The 23272-nt window shown below is 53.9% G+C and overlaps 9 protein-coding genes across 9 annotated transcripts; 8 read left to right on the forward strand and 1 right to left on the reverse strand.

The window, feature by feature from the left end:
- Positions 1-692: 692 nt before the first annotated feature.
- LMH87_008290 (uncharacterized protein) lies at positions 693-3616 on the forward strand (the record flags this gene model as incomplete). Its single annotated transcript, XM_056196672.1, has 6 exons — positions 693-805; positions 850-1047; positions 1095-1299; positions 1368-1745; positions 2399-2464; positions 2525-3616. The coding sequence occupies 6 exons, from the start codon at positions 693-695 to the stop codon at positions 3614-3616; spliced, it is 2052 nt and encodes a 683-aa protein (XP_056057387.1).
- A 473-nt stretch (positions 3617-4089) lies between these two features.
- On the forward strand, positions 4090-4674 carry LMH87_008291 (uncharacterized protein; the record flags this gene model as incomplete). Its single annotated transcript, XM_056196684.1, has 3 exons — positions 4090-4260; positions 4313-4533; positions 4587-4674. The coding sequence occupies 3 exons, from the start codon at positions 4090-4092 to the stop codon at positions 4672-4674; spliced, it is 480 nt and encodes a 159-aa protein (XP_056057388.1).
- A 1162-nt stretch (positions 4675-5836) lies between these two features.
- LMH87_008292 (uncharacterized protein) lies at positions 5837-6781 on the forward strand (the record flags this gene model as incomplete). The annotated part of the gene is made up of 1 exon (XM_056196698.1): positions 5837-6781. The coding sequence occupies one exon, from the start codon at positions 5837-5839 to the stop codon at positions 6779-6781; it is 945 nt and encodes a 314-aa protein (XP_056057389.1).
- Positions 6782-7053: 272 nt separating this feature from the next.
- LMH87_008293 (uncharacterized protein) lies at positions 7054-8960 on the forward strand (the record flags this gene model as incomplete). Its single annotated transcript, XM_056196711.1, has 5 exons — positions 7054-7196; positions 7254-7622; positions 7676-7867; positions 7922-8193; positions 8257-8960. 5 exons carry the CDS (start codon positions 7054-7056, stop codon positions 8958-8960), a joined length of 1680 nt encoding a protein of 559 aa, XP_056057390.1.
- Positions 8961-9226: 266 nt separating this feature from the next.
- On the forward strand, positions 9227-10998 carry LMH87_008294 (uncharacterized protein; the record flags this gene model as incomplete). The annotated part of the gene is made up of 4 exons (XM_056196722.1): positions 9227-9770; positions 9822-9860; positions 9912-10158; positions 10212-10998. The coding sequence occupies 4 exons, from the start codon at positions 9227-9229 to the stop codon at positions 10996-10998; spliced, it is 1617 nt and encodes a 538-aa protein (XP_056057391.1).
- A 554-nt stretch (positions 10999-11552) lies between these two features.
- Positions 11553-12386, forward strand: LMH87_008295 (uncharacterized protein; the record flags this gene model as incomplete). Its single annotated transcript, XM_056196733.1, has 1 exon — positions 11553-12386. The coding sequence occupies one exon, from the start codon at positions 11553-11555 to the stop codon at positions 12384-12386; it is 834 nt and encodes a 277-aa protein (XP_056057392.1).
- Positions 12387-12842: 456 nt separating this feature from the next.
- On the forward strand, positions 12843-13965 carry LMH87_008296 (uncharacterized protein; the record flags this gene model as incomplete). The annotated part of the gene is made up of 3 exons (XM_056196745.1): positions 12843-13190; positions 13286-13721; positions 13859-13965. The coding sequence occupies 3 exons, from the start codon at positions 12843-12845 to the stop codon at positions 13963-13965; spliced, it is 891 nt and encodes a 296-aa protein (XP_056057393.1).
- A 3644-nt stretch (positions 13966-17609) lies between these two features.
- LMH87_008297 (uncharacterized protein) lies at positions 17610-18696 on the forward strand (the record flags this gene model as incomplete). Its single annotated transcript, XM_056196758.1, has 3 exons — positions 17610-18058; positions 18132-18410; positions 18612-18696. 3 exons carry the CDS (start codon positions 17610-17612, stop codon positions 18694-18696), a joined length of 813 nt encoding a protein of 270 aa, XP_056057394.1.
- Positions 18697-19661: 965 nt separating this feature from the next.
- LMH87_008298 (uncharacterized protein) lies at positions 19662-20762 on the reverse strand (the record flags this gene model as incomplete). Its single annotated transcript, XM_056196769.1, has 3 exons — positions 19662-20250; positions 20318-20528; positions 20591-20762. The coding sequence occupies 3 exons, from the start codon at positions 20760-20762 to the stop codon at positions 19662-19664; spliced, it is 972 nt and encodes a 323-aa protein (XP_056057395.1).
- Between the last annotated feature and the right edge of the window lie 2510 nt (positions 20763-23272).

Below are 23272 nucleotides of genomic sequence, written 5' to 3' on the forward strand. Positions count from 1 at the left end.
CGTGAACTGCTTCATTTATGAGCAAGCTTGTGATGGCATCTGGTGGTTCACGGTTGGACTCGTCTTGCTTATTTATGAAAGGCTCGTGTCTGGCTTTACTCTACCAGCCCACTACTTATCTCATTCAGCCCTGCCAAGGAGTCGTGGCTAATGCGAATCGGCAGTTGTGAGTAGAGCAGAAGCCAGTGGCACAAGCCGGTCATCCCGGATGAAATTGATCGGGATAAGGAATGTATCCTGCGACTTGCCATGTCCCGATCGTTTCTTACTGGCGAAAAGGCCCCTGATCGGCGAAAAAGCCCCTGATGCGATTTACCAGCTTGTTGGGGTGTCTTGATTAGTGGCTGGGCTCAATTGGGAAGACCAATAGGGCGAGGATGCGAAACCGAAGCGCTAACCCACGCGGAAGCCGCAGCAAAGACATCGCAAGTGCCATTCGGTTTCGCATGCGATAGCTATTGGCTCGTTGAGAATTCAATCCGCCGTCATAATTTGCCGTATGCGACGTGCCTCCGTTGCACTTCCATAGCAACATGCAACTATATATAGACAAGCCTTACTGTTTGCATAATACCTAATCTACCATACTTTTACACTCGTCTGCAAATTCACATCTCATCTGTCTCATTCGAAAATCTATTTTCTCTGCTTCTACTCTACTCCAGATTGGTTCAACTACAATACACAGCAAAATGACTGTCGCAGGCATGTCAACTGAGCGACGCCGTCGGGATGTGCACGCCACGATGCATTTTCTAGAGAGAGAATGCACTCCCGAGCAGCTCAATGCCAGCAGGAGCCTTGCGTGAGACATACATCAACGTTCATGACATGCGCTAATGGTCAAAGTACTCCCAACGGATATGGCGAGCTCGATGACGCCAAGAGAGTCGTGGTACACGACGTCACTGGCAATGAGGCTCACTTGACGCTGGACAATTCTGCCTTTTGTTACGTCAACCACGAAAGCGGCATAAACATGGAAATGACAGATGAAGAAATTAAGCTCAAATACTATCCCGAGACGGCGGAAATGATACAGAAGATGTACAATATGCTTCCCGCTAGTTGTATCTCCAGCTAATCATCGACAGCACGGGAGCGTCCCTCGTCCATGTTTTCAACCATCTTCGCCGTGTCAGTCATGGCGACAATCCACAAGCACTCGGTGGGAAGGATACGACACATCATCAGGCGTATAAAGTGCACGTGGACCAGTCTTGGCAACAGGTAAAAGAACATGTCATGGCTGCATTTGGCGACGAGAGCATGATGAAGCAGCGCTTCCAAATTATTAATGTATGTGCTGTCCGAATGTGTTGTCCATGGCAATACAACTCTCGAGTCGCATGCTGACGATTTGCTAGGTCTGGCGTCCGATGCGTCAGGTATACAAGGATCCGCTCGCCGTCACGGATATTCGCACGCAGGAATCGAATGATCTGGTTCGCATTGATGTCACGCTCACGGACGGCGTCAAGACGTCTAACCTGGCTGTGCGACACAACGACCGCCAAAAATGGTACTACAAGCATGCTCAGAAACCAGATGAGCCGCTCGTGTTCAAACAATTTGATAGCGCCGATCGCTCATGTCTTGGTCAAGTGCTCCACTCAGCATTCATCGACGAGGAGTACAACAATGGCGACCCTCGCTGGAGTATCGAGGCACGGGCGCTGGTATTCTACGAGGATCAGCAGGGTATCCAGCCAGAGGAGGTTTTTGATGATGGATACGGTGCGCAGGTAAGAGATGGTTAATTGGACAGTCGTGCGTTGCGCTGTTGCACTGGAAGTTGTGGCTTGAAACAGGGTGCTGTAAATAGGTGCCCTAGCGCGTAGCAACGACTGATCGAGGGCGAGCCTCTACTAAATTGAGATTGTTCATCAGAATGACATGCGCAAGAGAGTCCGTCGTAACAAAGCAGGCACAAATGAAACTGTTACGCGTATACTGAGTAATGTGGCTGGCACTATCATCGTATGACGATCAGGATAGACAACGCATTTGACACTAGCTGCTACTGTTGAGCCAAAAAGAAGACCCTTGACAGAGTTTGTACATCATCCCTTATCTACTTTAAAGCAGCCCGGGAAATAAGGTTGTGGCGCCAGCGTTGCCGAATCGAGCATAGTTGAGATCGCGGAGCAAAACTCTCGGTTTCGGTTCCTCCTGTGACTGGTGCAAGCGTTACGAGGCGCTGAGACAGGTCCACCAGCCAGCTCTGTCACAGACGCTCGAGACTCTACTCCGCCACCACCGACGCGACAGGGCAATGGCTAATGATGAGCATCGCTTCGGCATTTGACATGATGATGCCTCTTTATTATCTGCACATCACCTCGGTTTCGCATTCAATGCTATTTCCAACAATTGTCTTTCCTCAATGCCAGCGTAGATGAGTCGTTTAGGCTATCACAAATCTCGCAACGGCTGCGCAAGATGCAAGCAAAGACGCGTCAAGGTATGTGGGATGATGAGGCTGCCCCCTGCTTTCCTACGTAGCCGCTGACAGCTTTGCCAGTGTGACGAAGAGAAGCCATGCTCGGCATGTAGGCGGCATGGTATCCCGTGCACTCTCGGCGGCAGCAGCCCGTCGCAGGATCCGGCGGTCCCTCCCGTCCGTCGAGTAAGCAAGGCTCGGTCGGCGCGCCGTGCGAGAGATCGGGACTCTCCCACGGACAAATTCCCCTACCTGACTAGCTTCATCACGAAGCCGACGGAAGAAAGCACCCCGTCAGCCTGGCTAGCGGACCTGGAGCTGATGCACCATTTCACCGCCACCGCCTACACTTACCTGCCGCGCGGCGCGGCTCGTCAAAATGTCTGGCAACTCGTGGTCCCTAGGCTAGCTCTGGAGCACAGCTACCTCATGCATCAGATCTTGGCCATGTCGGCATTTCACATGGTGACGCTGCATCCGGATCGCCGGGGGTGCTACTCCGTCTCGGCGACAAACCATCAAGACGAGGCTATACGAGGTCTGCGTCAGGTGCTGACGACCGTCAATGACACAAACTGCCATGCTGTGTTTGCAACCTCGTCGCTTCTTTGCATTGGCGTATTTGCGAGCTCAGCCGCGAGCGTTATGCAGAATGGTCTGCCTGGCATGGAAGATCTGCTTGAAGTATTTTCGATGCTACGCGGCATGCACAGCCTCCTACAAAAGCATGAGCACATAATAAAGGATGGACCTCTGGGCCCGATCTTACGACTTGACCATCACCAATCCGAAACGGCCCTACTTTCGTCGATAGTGCGCCTTGCCAAAGATCTACGAATGCCCCGTGCCACTTTTCCGTCTACTGAGGCATCATGTCGCAACGCGGCGGAGGGTTTGGTAGAATGCATTGAACATGCCAATGCCAGCACAGATATCCCTGAACTGAGGGTGACAACGACGTGGCCGATTGGTCTTACTCGAGAGTATATCGATCTATTGCGCTTACATGACCCTGCAGCAAAGGTGGTTCTGTCATTGTATTGCCAAATACTAGAGCATGTAGGCTCACGATATTGGTATCTTGAGGGATGGAGCCGGGGCGTCATGAGTGATGCAGGCTGGACTCAGCAGTTATCCATGCGTGAACAGATACCCAGCCCCCGTATCTCGTAGTCCAAATGTAGTGTCAGTGCTTGTCCTCGGCTGGTTACGGATCCGCGAATATTTCAGAGCTGAATGAGCATCTTTCTATGGTTTAAACTAATCATATCTCGTTATCGCACTCGGATGCGCCGTATACAAATTCGAAACGACGAATACATGGGCCTTGCAGTTGGCACTACCATGATCTTGGCAATACTCGCAGCAGGGCTGCCCAATGGGCGTTGGATGCGAAACCGAGCGCTGATTTTAGCGCTGATTTTTCTCTTGGTCCAGAATAGCCGTTGCAATAGCCTCTTTCGCATCTCATCATGGCGCAGCTGGCAGGGCCGCAAGGCGAAACCGAATGGTCGCGTTCGACGAGCCAAACAAAGAGCCGCGATTCTAACACAAGAAAAATATAACATATATTGTTGATGAATCGCTTTACAATGCCTACAATGCAAATCTCCTAGATTCACTTCTTCTTTCGACCGTTCTCCAACATGCCTTACGCCTCGCAAATCACGCGCTTCATTTGGCCTCAGTACAAGCTGCACTTGCATGTGGTCCAGATCTTGTTGACCACTGTCATCATGATTTTAGCCATCATCAAGCTAGCAACGCTCACCCGGACCGCCCCAAGAACGAGGTCCAACACAATTGCCCTTGGCATGGTACGATAAATTCGCCAACCGTCATGAAGCCTTCGCACTAACACGCTACTAGGGCGCCAAGTCCCTCGTCATCATCTTGTACCAAGTATGCACCGAGCATGTGGCGCGCCTGCGAAAGTACCACAGCTACAAGGCCAATCTTATACTTAATTCTTTGGAGATTGTTTTCTGGGCAGCCGTTGCTTTTTTGACCATGCAGGCGAATCTGAAATCCTGCTCTGGCATTGGCTGCGGAGTTGGCTGGGCTATTTTTGTGATGGCAATCTTCCAAAGGTGCGTCTAAACTGCAGTTTGTATACGACATCTGGCTGACTGACAAATACTAGCATGCTGGCTTCTTATGCCGCCATGATTTCATTTGTGGATTATCGACGGTTTCGCTATCAGCTCAAGGCATCCGATGTCTCGCCATGATTCCAGGCATCTGGAGTGCCTATCCGGCTCGATAGAAAGTTGATATTGGATATGGAAAAGATCGTAGACCTGTGCCTTTGTACACGCACGTGTCCACCTCATCGCAGCCTCTTACACGGCTTTTACGTTTCTTTTTATTAATGTAATTCGTTATATAGCCAACCAAGCCTCATCTATCTTACCAGTCACTCTTTGCAACATTTGCAGTCCATTTGTCAGTGTGCGGCACATGTACAGGCTTTTTAAGCTGGCTGGTCTTATTCACCTTTTTGAGCATCGCCTTCACTTCGAGCCGGGTGACGACGACGACAATTACTGGTCCTACTTCCCCTCGATTGATTGCATGAGGCGCTCGGTCATTTGCTTGGCCGTCGCCGAAGAAGATGCATGGTGGATCGACAAGACGCACGCTGCCGGTGTAAATTGACCAGTGCGATGACCTCTAGTAGTGCCGACCCGCTGGACGACTAGGTTGGGCCGGCATTTCTGATGTTGTTTTAATCCCTGGCTGGTTTCTTCTGTGGAGCTCTACTCCGCCGTAACTCCGCCCGCAGATTTACGAAGTAATGTCTATCCCCCAGAGCTTGCCATTTCCTAGTTTCCAGGTCCGCCAGCTTTTAAAAGTACAGCTACTGTCAGAGTATTCGCTCAACTGAGGTTTCTTCCACCGCTCCATCGCTGCTCGGTGCCAATTGTCGAGGTAGAGACAAATATAAACGCGGCCCTTTGATTCAATGCAACAGCAACCATGATCAGATCGTGGCGGACAGAATGTCGACTGCGGCCTTGCTAGCTGACAATCTCGCCATGCCCGGGAGACTGCAGTACAAGAACTGCTCGGAGCACACTTCTGTGATCATGAAGCATATGGGGAAATGCATGCTGCTAACTTTAAGAAACCCGCGATTGGGAAACAATGGGAGTGGAGGGTTGTCAAACGGCATAGCAAGCCAAGTCGTAGAGTATGACACGTCCTTTGTAATGGTCGTTTTGATAGACGCGCCCGATTTATAAGCTCCACCGCGGAGGACTAGTTCATCGGCCGAAAAGCTTATAGCTCTTCTATTAGGATAAAAAGCGAGATATTACCCTCCTGAGCGGAGTGTTTTTAGCCAGCCTATCTCCTTCCTACGCTGACTCGTCTGCATCACCATTTCCAGCCATGGCTCCTACCATCCTCATCGCCGGCGCTACTGGCAATACCGGACGAGGCGTCGTTGAAACCTTGTCGGATCTTCTGAGAACCAACATCACCCTTTCCGGCCACAGAATCCTTGCTCTTACACGTTCCTCTGGCGGGGCTATAGCTCAGAAGCTCGCGGCCTTGCCCAACGTCGAGATCGCAGAAAAGAACTGGGTCGATGTCACCGCGGACTGGCTGCGGCACAACAATGTCGTGAGAGCATTTATTGCTTCGCACAACAACCCCAATCAATTTGCTGAAGAATCGACATTCCACCTGGCCGCCCTCAAAGCGGGCGTCGAGTATGTCGTGCGAATCTCAACAACCGCCGCGAACGTGCGTCCGGATTGCCCTGCCTACTATCCGAGGACGCACTGGGCTATTGAAGCCATGCTGAGCTCGCCGGAGTTCGAGCATCTGCGATGGACTTCGTTACAGCCGAATGTCTTTTCGCAATTCTATCTTTCTCCTGCCGCCGAGCTGATCAAAAACTTCTGCAAGACCGGGAAGCAGGATACCCTGAGGCTGATGGCTTCAGAGGATGCGCCTGTAGGCATCATCGACTCGAATGACGTCGGAGTTTTCGCAGCACACCTCTTGACCGCGGATGATGTTGCCCCTCACAACAAGGCTAAATACGTATTAAACGGACCGGAGGATATCACCGGGCGCCAAATTGTTGCCCTGGTTGAGAAGCACATTGGCACCAAAGTTGAGGATGTTCGCTTCAAGGACCTATCATTCGTCGACCACATGGCAGCCCAAGCTCAGGACTCCAAGAGTGTTGTTATGTCGATCAAGTTTGCCCTGGAAACAGCCTGGGAGGGAAAGTGCGGAGCTTCCACAATGAGCAAGAAGGTCATTCAGCTAGCTGCGCCGAAACGTATACCTACTGAAGTTTTCAAGACAATGCTGGAGGAGTAGGAAACCTTAATAACCCCAATTTCTTTTCTATGTAGGGGTATTATAGGGATGAGAATATAGACATAAGTTTGCCTAAAAGCACAACCTTTGAATCGTTCAGCTAGATCTAGTTTATGCGCTGTCTATTCTTACTTTGATGAAGTCTGCCTTCATGTCTCTCTGCGGTTCTTCGTTAGCCGCTAGGCCACTTTTTGATGTGTAAACTTTAGCGTGTGACGAGCCGACCGGTGAGCGTTCATCATTCACTCAACTCCCTCTGCAAAACAAGTGAAATGGCTCAGCCCCTGACAAAAACATGTCAGACTTGTTTTCGCGCAAAAATCAAATGCGCCAGCACGCAGCAATCGGGCAAATGCGACCGCTGCCTGCGGCTCGGCAGGGGTTGCGTCTTTCCCCCATCCCGCCGGAAGATCGGGTATGTGCCAGTCGTTGCAACGCAGGTTCAGCTTGAACTGACGAGGACTCAAAAAAGTGCGAGCAAGGCAGCCACATCTGCGGTGCCTTTGGGACCAGAGGCGGAAATGACAAGTCGTCCATCTAGCCAGAGTCCGTTTGCGAGTGGCCTGCTGTCGGCAGAGGCAGGCCAGGCTCTGCTCCAAACGTACACTTTCAAAATGATGGCGCGGTTTCCATTCGTCGTGATATCTGAGCGCTCAGTGGACGAATTGCAGGTAAAACAGCCCGCCCTCTGTCTTGCTGTCATGACGATCGCTGCGTTTGACAATGGTGCACTTAGACGGCGCCTCGGCCACATGTTCAGCGATCTCGTCGCAGAGCGCATCACCCGAGGCAAATTTGCTTCACTAGATCTACTTCAAGCATTATTAGTGCAGCTCGCTTGGTATATGCTCACATTGTACTCCTGCATCGCAAAATGGCTAACGCAACGCGCAGGGCGCATTATCAGCCACGCCCGTTGCGGCACACACAGTATCTGAATCTCGCAATCAGCATTGTGAGTGACTTGCGGTTAGATAGACCCAAAAACACGAGTCTGTGGATGGTCGATCGGCCAGAGACCCAACGCGGCGAATGGAGTGCAGATGAGATTCGAGCACTAGCTGGAGCCTATTATCTAGCATCAAGGTGAGAGTTATGTCCGGCTTTTCTTGTAATACATTTTTGACCAGCTGCCTGCAGCTCTTCGGTGATGTTGCAGAAACTACGATGCTTCCCGTTTACCCCTTACATTTTGGAAGCCTCTCAAGCTCTCGCTCTACAGCGTCTTACGCCACACGACAAGTTCATACCAGTCATGATCACTATGCAACATTTGATTGAGAATGTGGATAGTTTGGCAGCCAGGCACAGACACATGTCCTTGAACCAGTCCTTTTCGGCAAGAGTCGAAGCATTGCGCCAAGAACTGTCGTATCTGAAGGGCTCTGTGAACTTTCCCCTCATGGAAAACAGTATGATGCGGCCAAAGTCTAATTGATTGCTTTTAGAACTAATATTTGCTGTCCGATTTCTAGAGATTTTACACTTGCAAGCCCATACAGCAGAGCTGCTGTTGAACCAGTGTGCCACGAGCGCTAGCATCTTTGGTTTAGAGCATCTCGGCGACGGGCAGTACAACCAAACTACCTCAGCAGCATTCTTGCCATGGCTATCAGAGAGCATACTGGCAACCAAGTCGATAATTGACATAAGCCAAGCCGTGATGCCCGAAGAGCAGCCTCTGGTTACCAACCTGGAGTGGATTGTTCTGTACTGCGGCTTGTCGCTGGGCACGCGGCTGGACATTGTCGCAGCGCAGCCGCAGATTCAGCATGCCACAAGACAGCTACGTCATCTTTCCGATATCAAGCACATCCTGAGACAAGTCATATTGCGCATGGAGCCCTCGTCCGCTGATGCGATCGATGAAAACGCTGATGAGCAGGTCATGCACGGACTTGCCAAGCGTGTAAAACTGCTCCAGACATGGCACCGAGACCGTCTTCCGCACGAATACAGAGAGTCAGAGACGGACTCTACCAGATATACCCCAAACAATTTGAGTAGTGGTGGGGATTGCGACGACTTTACAACCCCAGCACTTACAAGCTCCGTCGGCTTGACACCAGAGGACTTGGGCGTGACGGACCCGCTACTCATTTCGGAGCTGCTCGCTGGCTTGGGAGCAGATGCTAATTTTGGTGATTTCTCATTTACACTGCCCCAGGCATTTGGCTGACGGACGGAGGACACGCGGCCGTGAGGCCCGTGGCGGCCGAAGACGGTGGGGCTCCGCTGCGGACACGGACAACAGGTACGGACTACGGACTTGATGATGCTGGATGTCTTCAGCGACGCAATCTGACTTGTAAACGAATGGGAATTGAGCTACGGTATACTTTTACTTCCAGTCAGATATAAATACCCATGGGTCGACTCAATTGTAACCAACTTGTACAAATCCCATTCACTCATCGGTCAACTACACCAGCCATAAAGTACACGATGAAGTCACTTATTGCGGCTTCGCTTTTTACCCTCGTCGCTACGGCGCAGGTATCATACTCTCCCTGTCCATTAATTGGCAATTACTTCCCAGCACCAAGCCGGTCTTCCATCATAGACGCCAAACTACCCGCCGCCTTTGGCACCGCATTCAGCGACCTCGTCCAGCACAGCGGCCACCCCGTCTATGGCCCCATCTCCGCCAACACCACGTCCTTTTCCGTCATTTACTTCTATGGCAACGCCGGCGACCAGAACAGTACTGATCCCTCCCCGGTACTTTTCGAGTACCACCACACGTCCGCCTACGACGCGGCGCACAATGTGTCGGCGATTACTGCAAACACCAAGCTTCCGCTGGCTGAGGTGACCATGGTCATGACCGTGTACACATGGCTGGCAACTATGGGCGATCGCTGGGATGAGCCCATCACAAAGTATTTACCGGAGCTCGGCGCGCGTCAGGAGGGTGATTTGGGCATACCATGGAGCGACGTTACAATTGGGAGTCTGGCCGGCCACATGTCTGGGCTGCCAAGATTGTGTAAGTGCGCTGCCACGCTCTCCACTGCCATACATGCTGATATGGTTGTAGCGAAAACATGTACTATCGGAGCACCCTGTGGTACAAAAGGTGAGTCGTATGTTTGAGCATCAACTATTGACGCATTCTAATGAAATACAGAGCTGTTCGGGGGGTTGGCTGCACAAGGGCCGACTTTTCTACCAGACTCGTCACCAGTGGTGTCATACGCTGCATTCCAGGTTCTCGCCCTGGCCATAGAGCGCTCTAGCGAAACGCCCAACGATAGCTTTGCTAGTATCATGAGAGAACGAGTGCTTGCCCCTCTCTCCATGAGCAGCACTGGTTTCCTGGGCGAGAACAGCTGCAGCATTCGCGGCTTAAACATGACGAAGCACGGCGAGCAGGCGTCAGCATATCCCACATCTGCCACAAATATATCAAGCGCTAACACATGTCCAGAGCGCTATCCATGGTGTCTTCAACCCACGACCTAGCCTTGGCTGGACAAGCCATGCTCTCCGCCACGCTCGCCTCGCCCGCGGCCACACGCCGCTGGACGCATCGCAGCGCCGACACGTCGAATCTGCGCAACGGCGCGGGCTTGCCGTGGGAAGTGTACCGCGCCGGCCCCAAGCCCATTTCGCCCATCATCGACGCGTTGACCAAGACGGGCGCCCTCGGTCCGTACGCAAGCTATTTCGGGCTGGTACCCGAGCTCAACGTGGGATTTGCGATTCTCGCACGCGACTTTTCGCTGCATGGCGAGGCGCCTGATCTTAATGCGTACGCAGACGTGGCGAGCGAAAGCATCTCGCTCCTGGTCAAGGTGGCGGCCAAAGAAACGGTCGCGCGCTATGCAGGTGCCTTTACGAGTCCGTCGGGGGGTTCGATTGTGTTTGGGCTGACGGATGGGAGCAGTCCTGGACTCGAGGTCAAAACTTGGACGTCTGGGCAGGATGGCAGCAAGAATGTCAAGGAAGAGGTAGCTGATGCAGCTGGGATTGATGTGGGCAGCCTTGACTATCGATTGTATCCGACGAATGTCCAGAACAGCACCCGACGTCAATTTGTGGCCGTTTTGCAGGATAAGAGTGCGCCGGTGGATGCGGGCACCCCAACATGCATCACCTGGCAGGATATCGGGGCACTCGAAGACGTGCCGTATCAATTTGTGTTTGAGATGGGCCACAACCGCACTGTGGTTTTGGTTACAGTGCAGAATAGCGAGACTTATGCTCGGTCTTGAAACCGTCAGCACCTCGGCTGGCTGCAATCAATTTGGATATAACGTGTGCTTGAAAGCTTAGCTCTGCGCTTGTTCCAACGCAAAATATGACCATTTTTATTATCCAGAAACTCAATATATTTTTTGCATTCTCCAATGCCCATAATTTGCAGTATAGCCCTTAAGTTGTTGGGAGAAAAGCCCAAGTATGTCTCCAGCATCTGTTGCTCATCTTGGCTTCCGCCAGGCTCGAGTATCCCCCGCCGTATCACGTGTATGCCATCATTGTAGACAACAATCTGTATTTTAGCTTGTGATATTCAGCCCTACTTCTAAATCCCCTCTAAATTATTTCATCGGCTTCTCTGTGCTCTTGCGGACCGAGATGGCGTGAGCACGTTGCAGGGCTCTTTGCTGTCACTAGATCACCGGTACCACTACTTTGGACATCACGTCAACGCGGGGTTCACTTGTGTTTGTAAGCCGTCTGTAAATTGAGCTTTCTCACTTCACATCATCAAACAACTTTCGACCATCATCTTGCGGAAACTCGAATTATCCCTGCAACACCCAAAATGTCCAATTTAGACGCTGCTGCCCCTAACCGCACCGCCCAGCCGCTTCTAGACCACATTGTCATATTAGTCAACCACCACACCCTCACCGGCATCGATGAGCAGCTCAAAGGCGTCTTCACAGTCGCACCGGGCGGCCACCACGCAGATGGCCTGACCTGGAATCGTCTTATCCTCTTCAAAGACGGCGTATACATTGAGCTCATCGCTTTTTTCGACACAATCGACACCGAGACCCGCAAGAAGCATCGTTGGGGCTCTCTGTCGGACGGCACCATCATCGACTGGGCATGCTCACTGCACGAAGAAAAGGACTTTGCGCTCATCCAAGAGCAGGTGTCGAGTGCTCAGACGGGGTACTTGTACAGCGACCCCGTGCCGGGAGGTCGGGAGAAGCCTGACGGGACCGTGCTGAAATGGGCGAATGGCTCCGCGACGAGTCCGGATGGGACGCCCATATTCCCAGGTACCCTCCCGTTCTGGTGCTTGGATAGGACGCCTCGCACGCTGCGTGTTCCGTATGAGAGCTCACCGGAGCTGACCAACCATCCGTCTGGGGCGAAGGGCGTCTCTCGCATCGTGATTGAGGCTCCAGCTGGTGACATTGCACATCTACGAGATGTCTACACAGCTATATACGAGCCGAAATCTAGCAAAGCCGAAAACGATGTTTGGCCGTTCGATGTGCCGTCTGGGGGAAAACATGGCAAACAAACAACTTCACTGCTGGACGGCTCGGGAGGGCAGGTCATCAAACTTGCGTTGGCGGGAGGCACAAACAGTCCATCGTTTGTGGAACTACTCCCTGGTCTCATTGTGAAATTGGAGAGCTGAAGCCTAGATGAATAGTCGCTCAAATACTTTCTCTATGCCCAAGGCCAGACATTGATCGTGTAACGACTCTTACGCGACGATAAAGGGTAGCGGCTGACGACGTGCACCGCCGTTCTCGAACTAACCACGATCATCTCTCTTCAAATTGGACGGAGATACTTGCACTCGTAGCCTGTAGACCTGATCATTAGGTCAAAATAATTCTTATCAACTTCTCTTTTTAGTCTTTTTACGATAATTATACCTGTCGGCGTTGCTACTCTCAAGGTTGTTGGCTGTGCTACACAGCAACGGCTCCACTCTAGCTGCTCGAGCTGTCGCAAACAGCCATGGTCAAACGACAGCCTCAACAAACAGGCCTGCCAACCACGGCGCTCAATCGCGGCCCGCCCACGGTCGCAACGCCCCTCTCCATCAGAAAACAGCTTTACACCGCTCGTTCCAGCTCCCGCCACCATGGCCGACAACGACACCGAGAGCATGAGCGCGCGCGACGACGCCTCGACCGTCGAGATTGAGATTGGCACCACTGGCGCGGCCGGCGGCGACGTCGAGATGGAGGGCGCCGCCGCGGGCGACGAGACGCCGTACGAAAAGGGTCCCGTCGAGGACGCCGAGACGAGCGTCATCCAGGAGGACCCCGTGGCCGAGACGCGCCCGAGCTTCATCGAGTACCTGTCGAGCCCCGTCGTCACGCTGCTGGTCGGGCAGGACGCGCAGACGGTGCTGACGGCGCACCAGGCGCTGCTGTCCAAGAGCCCATACTTTGCGCAGGTGTGCCAGACCTTTATCGAAGACGGAAGCGTACGTATCATGTATTCTGAGCTGCGATTGAATTGAAAAGATGCACCCGAACTGCTGTCGCTGCATCCCGCGCTAACCTGATCGACAACGTGTAGGCGCGATCCATTGAGCTCCCCGAGGAGGACTACAACGCCATGGGCAGCTTCCTCGAGTTCCTCTACACGGGCGAGTACTTCCCGCGCAAGGTGCCTGGGCAGCGCGTGCTCGAGCACGACCCCTCGGCGCCGGGCATCGACGACAGCGGCGACCACCTGCTGCGCCACGCGCGCATCTACACGCTCGCCGAGAAGTTTGGCATGGAGCTGCTCAAAAAGCTCGCCTCGTCCAAGATTCACTGCATCAACTCGACGGCCCGCGGCGAGCTTGCCTACGCCCGCTACGTCTACGCCAACACGGCCCCCGACGACGCCGCCATCCGCGCCCCCATCGCCAGCTTCTGGGCCGCCCGCTCGCACGCCCTCCGCGCCGAGGCCGAGGTCGAGTTCAAGAGCCTGTGCTTGGAGCACCCGCAGTTTGGTTACGACGTGCTGAGTAAGTTTTTCTTGTGCTTCTGGTGATGGCCGCGACGAGCTTCCTGGCTCGAAGGGAAGAGGCCGTGCCAGCACGTGGCAGAGATGCGCGCTCGGAACTGGGGTGAAAGATTCCATGCTAACGTCTGTGTTTCATAGCCCGTGTTTTGGATGATAAGCTCAAGAGGGAGCGAAACGAGAAGATGCACCCCGCCACATCCGGCAGCGGCCGCAAGCGCTCAAGACTCAGCCAAAGCTCTCATTAGAATGCCGAAAAGCAAGTTCGCATTGTGTAAACCGGAGCAATCTCTATTGTTGAGCTGGGGTTGCAGCGCACATGAATCTTGCGACACCGGAGGAGAAACCTTGTACAGTCACCATGTAGGGGACGGAGCCTGTTTTGGAATTACGAGTCGTGGGCCTGTATAATACGCCTGGGATCTGCGGAGTAGCCAGCTGGGTTGAATTTCATGTTCATGACCGAGCATTTTCATGCAGCCCCGTATGGAGCTGGTTCAAAGGCCATCCTCGACCAAGTCGAGACCTGCGCACTATGAACCAGTGAAGCTGCAACGGATACTCAAGCTTACAAACGAACAAGACCTACCAAGAGAGGCCTTCCTGTTGAATTTGGGGATTCCTACTTCCGGCCTACTAATTTCTCCATGTTTCAACAAACTCTGCTGCTGTTCTTCGGCTCCGAGCGGATGCACGGCAAAAAAGATACCGGTCGGCGTGCTTTGCCCCATCGCCGAAGCATGCATTTGGCATGTCGAAAGATCCAGAATAGGGCAACGTTCCCGACGGCTGTATTGCGGAGTCTGGGCGGTGCGGCGCAAAAGGGGCGCGTGCCAGCTGCGCGAAAGGGATCCGAGCGACAGGCCTTTATAAGGCACACCAAGCCGAGTTGATTTCGTCCATCTCGTCTCTTCGCCGCTGACACTGCCCTACGAGGTATCCGTGGCATCGTACAATATCGCCGATTATCGTTTGGATTGGCGCAAACTGCAGGTCACCATTACTGCCGTAGTTGTTTCCGGGTCGCAAGCTCCCGTCCGCTGTAGTCAGGAGAATGTAAAGCGTCTCTCACAGTACCCTCACAGAGACCCTGCGACTTGATGAAGGCTTTGTTGGTACACATCGGACCGCTGAAGAGGTCAAAGCAGGTAATATTACGAATATTGCAGGCCGCTTCTGCAAGTACCGTTACAGTGACCGGCCGTGCCACTGCGTGTGCACGTTGATGGTGGTGTGCGAAACGGGATGGTTGCAGGAAGCCCGCATATTTGGGCCGCGAGCTGAATTGAGACGACCATGATCAGCCTGTAGCGTGCCTCTTATCGGATGCGTCCAGTGGCCTTGCGCCCTACCAACGGCAGCGACTGGCCGAACCTTGTCGCCGTGCACGTAATACCGCCGTCGCGGTATCGCAGGCAGGCTGCCCGCGGCCAGTCTCATATTGGTTGCAAGCCCTACGGACAGGTGTGCACGCCAGCCCACGGCTATCGGCACGAGCAACGTCATCGGCGCCCTCCATAATTTGCAGGTTCCGGGGTCGAGCAAATCTCCGGCGGTAAAACAGTTTCGCATTCCCTGCAAGGGAAACAGTCGCTGTAGGACACAGTGGAGGCGAGCCTTGCTGCCTGCCGAGGGGCAGCAAACCAAATGGCGGGCTGCAGGATCCTGCGCCAAAAGGGAAATAAATTTGCGGTAGCAATTGCAGCAGCTACGCGTAACAGACAATTCCTCGGAAAAGTCGGCTACACGGAAAGGAGGGGCGTTGACCGACTAACGTTGGCACTCGGCCAAGCAGCGTACTCAGCGCTGTTGCGGTCGCGGCGCAGAGTAGGATTGGGCGCATTTTCTGGAGGCCGTCGTAGTAATATTCACAGCGGGCGCTACATCGAGATAAAACATCTGTCGGGTACGACAACCAGGAAACGGTGTGCGTCAGCCCAGTTAACCAGTGCCCCGCGATTTCAGATGCTGGTTAGCCAAACGTCAATCATCGTTGTCTGTATCGGTAGGGGGCTGCTGGCCATTGTCTCCGGCGGAGATAGAATGAGAATAAACGGTGGGCAAGCTAGTCGGCATTCGCAGGCTTACAGCCCCTGGGTTTCGTGACCAACAACGTCAAGGCTGTGGAGGAAAACGCATGCTCATGCCCTGCCGACTTTGCTCAATTATACTCTCCCCAACCAGAGGCTTCGCATGGGTCCGAGACTCGGTTGCCTTGCCTGGGCATCGGGACGTCTTTATCTGATCGCTTGGCATCGTCAGCAGGCAGGCGACCCCTGGCCAGAGGCCGCTACTGGTAAAGCCAAGACTGGAGATGGGACTTGGTGGCCCTTGGGGCTGTCTGCCAAGCTGCGCGGTGGACGGAGTATCGGACTGGGTGCATTTGCCCGGATCAGTGGATGCAGGAAGGGCAGGATGGTACGAGCTTGCGCCAGTGGATAGCCAGTGGGCCATGTGGTGGCTGTAGGGGAACCAGGGCCCCTCGTCAGGGGATGGATCGTGGTGAGCAAATGCCGCCTGAATCGGGCTGGACGGCACGCATCGGTGGGCCTAGCTGTCAATTTGGTGATCCGGATGTTGCTGTGATGGATGTTGTCTGGAGACTGAATTTTTTGATTTATTTTAAGGTACAGATGATGGAAGAAGACGGCGATACGGGCGTTTGCATTATTGCGCTGTCGGCTTGTCTGCCGGCTGCCAGCTGCCAGCAGTTGTGACGGGCGCCGCAGCCACCAGCTGGCTAGTTGCAAACGCCGTGGCTTGATCTAGAACCAGATAGCTTATAGCCTCATTTCTCCTTCTTCTTAGACACGACGCTGCAATAAAACGTATGGCAGTACATCATCACAAAGGTGAAGAAGGCATCGATGATCTTGGCCGACACACCACATCGCTCCAGCGCGCCCGCACCGCTGTACCAATACCCCTGCCACCACCCTGATCCGAGTCTCGATGAAACCCCATCAGGCAAAGAGCGTAATCATGCCTCAAAGCCAAAACCGAAAACTCTCCAAGGGGCCCCGCTGGCGCTGCACCCAGGTAGCCGTGAACGGTCTAGAGTGGGAGGGTCACGTTGATAGCTTGCCCTCTGCCCTCTAGGGTTTCGGGTCGTTTCGCGTGACAAGTCCGAACGAAAGCCCGCCTTGTCAGCGTGAGGTGTGAATTACTGGTACAGACGCAGCGGCGAAAGTGGGCCAACGACGAAGCACAGAATCACTCGGCTTCAAGCTTTTGCTTGGGTGCAAAGCAACCAGGCCATGGGCACTCTTTGCCAACACGGCCGGCCCGCCCGCGACGCACCAGCACCCACCACGCACGCCTCTGGCACACTCTGGCGCAGAACATCTCGGATAGTCGGCAGCGGACCCAATCGGCTCCTCCCGCCCACAAGACTCTGAACGGCATTCCACGGTACTCTCGTCTCGCGCCAGGTGCCGTTTATCCGTGCTAGGCCCTGCCTTGCACCACTCAGGCTCTGCACGCCGCCGGCGGCCCTGCGCCGCGCAACCTCGTCCTCGTCCCCTTGCTCTCTGTCTTGCGGGGTCTCGGAACGCATGGCATCTTTTTCTGAGCGGCCCTCTTCAAGGGCTACTTGACCTTTTCATTCTCGCGTTTGTCCTTTTCACGAGTCGTCTTCACTTTTACCGTCTTCATCTTCACATCTCGACTCCGCCAACCAATTCGAAATCGCTGCAAGCCATGGCCTTGGCTGCCTGACTACCGCCACCCTGACGGCACACGATTACAGGCCTCGCAACAGCGTCTCAGAATCCCGCCGCCGCCCCGAGTTCAAACATTCCACGTCGCCGTCTTTACGGCCAAAGAAGTAATTTATTTTTCTCCTCGAATTCATTCCGCCGCGCCCGATTGTTTCCTTTCGACTTTCACGACAATGAATAGTGGCATGGAGCACTTGTCCGTCACGACGGCTAGCATTGGCCTTTTGGCCGTTGGCGGCAAGATCCTCGACATGCTGCTAGAGTTGAACGCCGTGCTGGGACCAAGCACCACTCTCGTCAACGAAGCCATGTTGGAATCCAAGCAATGCCGGTCATCCGCACATATCTTGTACAAAACTCTTTGTCTGCTTGAATCCGCGCGCTTGCCTTTCCCCGAGCGCAGCACATGGATTCAAACAGATGACGTCGTCGTTACTATGGCGGACACTGTCTTGGCATTTTCGGAGCTGCAAGATCTGTGCTACGCCATCGACAATCTACTTTCGGCCTCAACCGCGCATGCCACCATTTGCGATAAATTCGAGCCCAAGCTTCGCAACCTGTGCGCGCGTATCCGTTGGCACCACCTTTCCATGACCCTGATGACAACAGTCCTGCAATGGTAAGTCCACATGTTGCTGCGCAAACAACATCAGTGAACGCAATTAGTGGCTAACTCTTTGTCCTTACTGCAGCCCTGGCCTGGTCGACGCCGAAAACAGTCGCGCGAGCTTGGAGAAGCGCATTACTCGCTTGCTTTCCTCCAACTCTGAACTCTCCAACCGCATGCGAACTTTGATCGATGTGTTTGCCAACATTCGCGGCCCTGCTGGCTCACTCGTCAATTATCGCCTGGCTGCCCAGCAGCCGGCTCTCGAAGAGGCAGCTGCACCATCCTCCAGTTCACAAAGTTCAGGCCGGCGGCGAGCCTGGTCGACGCTCTCTGGTTATACTCTGGCGGACATGCCCATAATGTCCGTCATACCCATTCCTGTTACTACTGGTGAGCTGCTTGACGGTGACAAATTCTACACCTTTGACTTTGCTCGCCGGGTAAGCCACGACTTGAGCGAGCTTATGAAAGCCGAAGCTGGCCAAGGAACTAGTCGTTCCCTGGGATTCATTCTAGGAAAGCCTGCCAACTTTGCACATTACAATAATAACGACGGCAGCAGCAGGGCCGCCTCGGAGCCCATCATGCCGTCGACAAATCCGACCGTCGTTGTCCCTCAGCCGCGGAAGAAGAAGCGGTGGCGGTGACTATTGCTGGGCAAGGGCGATGGCACGGAATCTTGCAAGTCGGCTTAAAACGAGTAAGAGCGATCGATGCAGCTTTTACACGACTGCAGAAAACCGGCCCTGACCCCAGATGTCGGATGTGGTCGTTAACGGCCTTTGGCATTGTCTTCAGCACCCTGACGTACATCGCCCGACACACGAAATCTCGGAGTGCAGCACGGACGCCAGTGGATCATGGCTTATTATCATTCTACTGTTCAAAATTAGCGAGTTTACTTTGATGCGGTGCGATTCGGAAGTTTGTTTGAAGCCACGGATGTGGTGTGTTTTATATGGCATTTTCATCGCGCAGGATAGCTTTTGGAGTTTGTTATGCTGTACAGATTAGTTTCAGCGGAGTTAGTCGATGCTGGCAATAGCCAAGCAGGGTTGAATGAATATCACCGGGGTGCTGGTCTTATTATCCAGGACCCGCGCAACAGTAGATTTGTGATGTCATTGTTGTACTTGTTCTACCCGATTTCAGAGACATGTTGTGGTACCCAGCAAGCAGGGAGGAAAGACGTACGTCTGAGCCGTTGAAAACTACGACGCGACCAGGGTCGAACATTAGAATGGATAAACGCCCAGCGAACACGCTTCTCACTTCATTGTCGAAGGGTCGCATGAGCGAGCTGAACTCTCTCCAATCAAGTGTCAAGTACGTGTCAACTGTCGCAGATCAGGAAGCCGAGCGCACATTCCAATTAGTTGCTAAGCGAGAGTCGCTGGTCACATCGATCATCACACACCAAGTCATGTTTGTCAAATGGATTATATTGGTATTAAACCCTCGAGGCTTTCGTTTTGTGCCTCTCGCCCTATGGGCAGGTGGCCCCGAAGTTTAGAAGAAAAAAGTACACGTGTATCCATTAAAGTCTCATTTGGTATAGTCAACTCCTAGAATCACACTCCGTAAACACACTACCAGTCCCTTGATCTCGCATTTACAGAGCATAGGCAGCGAGAGCGGCAGCGACGGCGGCGAGGCCGAAGCTGTTGACGTTGCCATCACCGCTCTTAGGGGGGTTGGTGGAGGTGGGGGTGGCAGTCGCGGAGCCGGAGCCGGTCATGGAGCCAGAGGTCATGGAGCCGCCGCCGTTCATGGAGCTGGTGCCGGTGGGCATCATGGAGCCGGACGAGGTCATGCTCATGGTGCAGTTGCCGGGGGCGACAGCCTCGGCGTAGGCGTCGCACTTGGCGTCCTTGGCCTCGTCGCAGCCGGACTTGATGCAGATGGCCTGGGGCTGGGCGCCCTTGCCCTTGATGACCTCGGCGGGGGCGCTGCAGCGCATGTTGAAGGTGTCGCCGAGAGCCTTGCCGACGGCGGTGATGTCGTCCTTGGCGACGCCGAACGAGGCGGCGGCCATGGCGACCTGGGCGATGAAGTAGTCCATCTCGGGCTTACCCAGGTTCATGAACTTGTGGACCTTGTACATGGAGGGGTTGCCGTCGTAGGCATCGAAGCCAGACATGCCCTGCTTGGTGCAGCCGAGCAGGGTGCCGAAGAACTGGTACAGATGGGTGAGGAGGAAGCTGTGGGCAAGTTGTTAGCGTCATGAACGAGCTTTTGTTGCGTGCCGTAGCCGGGACGAAAACATACTACTGGTTGGACTTCTCGTCGTTGGCGGGCTTGTTGTTCATCAGGGGCTCGGCGGCACCGCCATCGAGGAAGTTGACGCAAGTGGCCTTATCGCCACGGTTGGTCGAGGCCAGCATGCCGTTGAAGTAAGGAGCCAGGTTGACCTTGGTGCCGTCCTGCTCACCCTCCTTGAGGATACCGGGGACCGAGACGCCGACATTGGGCATGGTGTCTGTTTTGCGCGTTAGTACAAATGAGCCCCAGTTGCTTCGAGTATCCTCGGAAGGGACGCACAATTGCCAATGACGACGGTGTTGACGAGAAGAGTCAAGAGCGTGGCCTGGTTCTCGGCCGTGTTGTTCTTGAGGAGAGCAGTGGTGTAGTAGTCGCAGATGGGCGTGTCCGAGGGGCGCTGGGCGTTGGCGACAGTGGCCGCGGCGGCGACGGCAATGGTAGAGAAACGCATCTTGATATTGAATTGATGGGATTTGGGAGTTTGAGGTGTTTGTTCAACGGCTTTTGGATCTTCACAATTTGTTTCTGCTTAGAGGAGAGAAAAGAGAGAAAGCGGAAAGAATGTGGGAGGACGGCCAGTGGCAAGCTCTTATAAAACTAGGGAGTGAACCTGATTCTTAGCTTTCGGGGTGTAAAGGATGGGCACACACCACCCCAATCTCTTCTGGATGTCCGGTCTCAATGGTTACATCTTAGTACGGGGTAACACACGCTCAGAAGTGTCAATGTGAGCCGGCATGTTCAGAGACCGCGATGAACTAGGCCGTTTCGTACTCGTGGTGATGGGAACTGTAGTGCACACGCCCCTCTCTCCGCAGCAGCTCGAGCTGTCTAAGACGCCCAAGCCCACTACTGTGCGCCGGGTGAGCGACAGCCCGTCCGACGATGTACGGGGCTAGCCTGTTGGGCGTCAGCGTCGTTGGATTGGCAGTCTGGACCTCGCTGCTGTGTGGAAGATTTCTTTTCACGATAGCCTCTATATCCCACGTTTGAGAGCTCAAGTTCACCCTCTTCGCTCTGTTCTTGATCCCACTCTATTGTATCATGAACTACACACCGCGGCAAGACGGGGGGCTCGATGACGGCGTTCTGGGAAAGGTGAGTGCCACAACAACACCAAGAGCAGTATGTTGGGATAATTGCACTTTGACCGGCCAATCAGGCACAACGTATTTCTTATTACGGAGCCCTCCTTGCCTTGGCGCAACGCTAGCAAAGCAAAATGAACGCAAGCCCGCTTCTTTTTGCCTCTTGGCGGAATTGCGGGAGTGTTGCTGCCAAGAAAGGGCGTGTCCAAGGCCGGAGAGTCTGGTTCCCGATATGGCATGCATCGATGATCGCTGCTACCACGCCCCCGTCCTCAGCCCGGCAGCCTTGCTAGCCCACAGCACCCATGGCAAGCTCCAATGCAGGGGGACCGGCCTCTCATGGCGGGCTGATTATTTTGGAGGATGCTCTCGTTGGCTAGAAGGGCCAGAGAGGGGGCGTCTCGAGCTAACTTATGACGCTTGTCCCAGAGCTCACCTGGCAGTCTTGATGGTCTGTGGAAGAAGCTCTCCCTTGAGCTAATTTGGTGTAATAAACCTCGCCCTTTTCTTCTAGACTAGTAATCTGGCTACTCTGTACATGCAAATTTGAATGCTGCAATTGTTTGCTCAGCCAAGCCGTGACGACCACAGAGAATGGACTCAATGAGACCGAGCTCCCCGGGCCATGCTCGCTGATTCTTCCTCTTCGTCCGGAGCAGGGATGGCAGAATGATTCCAAACTCAATGCCTGCTTGATTGGTGAGGCGTGCTGGCAGCGTGGAGCTCCCAGGGCCGGAACGCAAGCTATCCGGGGCGACGAGAGAGCTACTAGCTAGTTTGAGGCCACACAGGAGCAGGAATGAGACTAACGATGGTAGGTCGAGTTCTGGCTGCCTGGTGCCGTCCATCCAGCCATCCCAATGATTTCATTGACTCAGCCCCTGCCACATTTGGTATAATGCGGGTACTTTATCTTTTTTCCCCAGAGACAGGAGCATTTGGCATTGCGGTTGTCATGGGATTCTCTACAATCCAGAGCATCTGTTTGTACAACGCTGTCTCTCCAACCTCCCACCCGTCACCAATTTAGACTCTCAAGTGTAATTTAATCCCGAGGCAGCGAAAAGGGATTTGCTTTTCTGTTTCTCGGCCAATGGGCGCGGCGCTGTAGAGATGATGTAACCAGGCTCACTTTCTACAGGGCTATCAGCACAACGCTGGGCCGATCTCCCGCGAAAGAGGGAACTGGGCGTTGCAGGCCTGAATAGGCCGGCCAGGGCCCATGTCCAGTCGAAAACGGAAAGTAAGACAGCCAATCTCTTCCCCAGACCGACCGCAGGCCAATGGGGGCTGTTGCGTTTCCAAGCCCGACCTCAAACCCAATTCCAAAAAGAAACGAAATTTGGGCCCGGCCGATCGCTCACCCGCCGCGCTGTCGCTGGCTGTCGGGCAGGGGCCTGTCAAACCGAAAACTGTTTGGTCAACTGTCCAGGGAGAAGAGCAGCTTGTTAGTTTTGGTAGTGGAGTCGCCGCCCAGCCTGGCTCTCTCGGAAGCACACCTCTCCGGACGGCTAACAACGCAGCCGGCCGCTGTTAGTTCCAATATATGCAGGCGGCGCTGAGCTCCATGGTAAGTTACTGGCACAATGAATTTGATTATTTTGTGTTTTGTGCAGAGCAAAATGTGCTCTGTCCTGGCACCACCCACTCTTGTGCCGTAGCCCATCTTGTGCATGGCTTCGCGGCGCGGTAGATTCTGATGGCTGCCTGGGCTAGATTTACTTTCAGGCGGGCATCTGTACCTATTTGTATCAGGGCACGACGGCTGGTCAGCCTATCACGTATATGTGCACGATGGTTGGACCGGCAGCTTCCGTCTTGATGGCCAACGCTGTGTGGTGCGACCCGTCGTACCAGTAAGTGGCGCTGACAC

The sequence above is a fragment of the Akanthomyces muscarius genome (genome assembly GCF_028009165.1).
Source record: "Akanthomyces muscarius strain Ve6 chromosome Unknown contig_16, whole genome shotgun sequence".
Classification (NCBI taxonomy): domain Eukaryota; kingdom Fungi; phylum Ascomycota; class Sordariomycetes; order Hypocreales; family Cordycipitaceae; genus Akanthomyces; species Akanthomyces muscarius.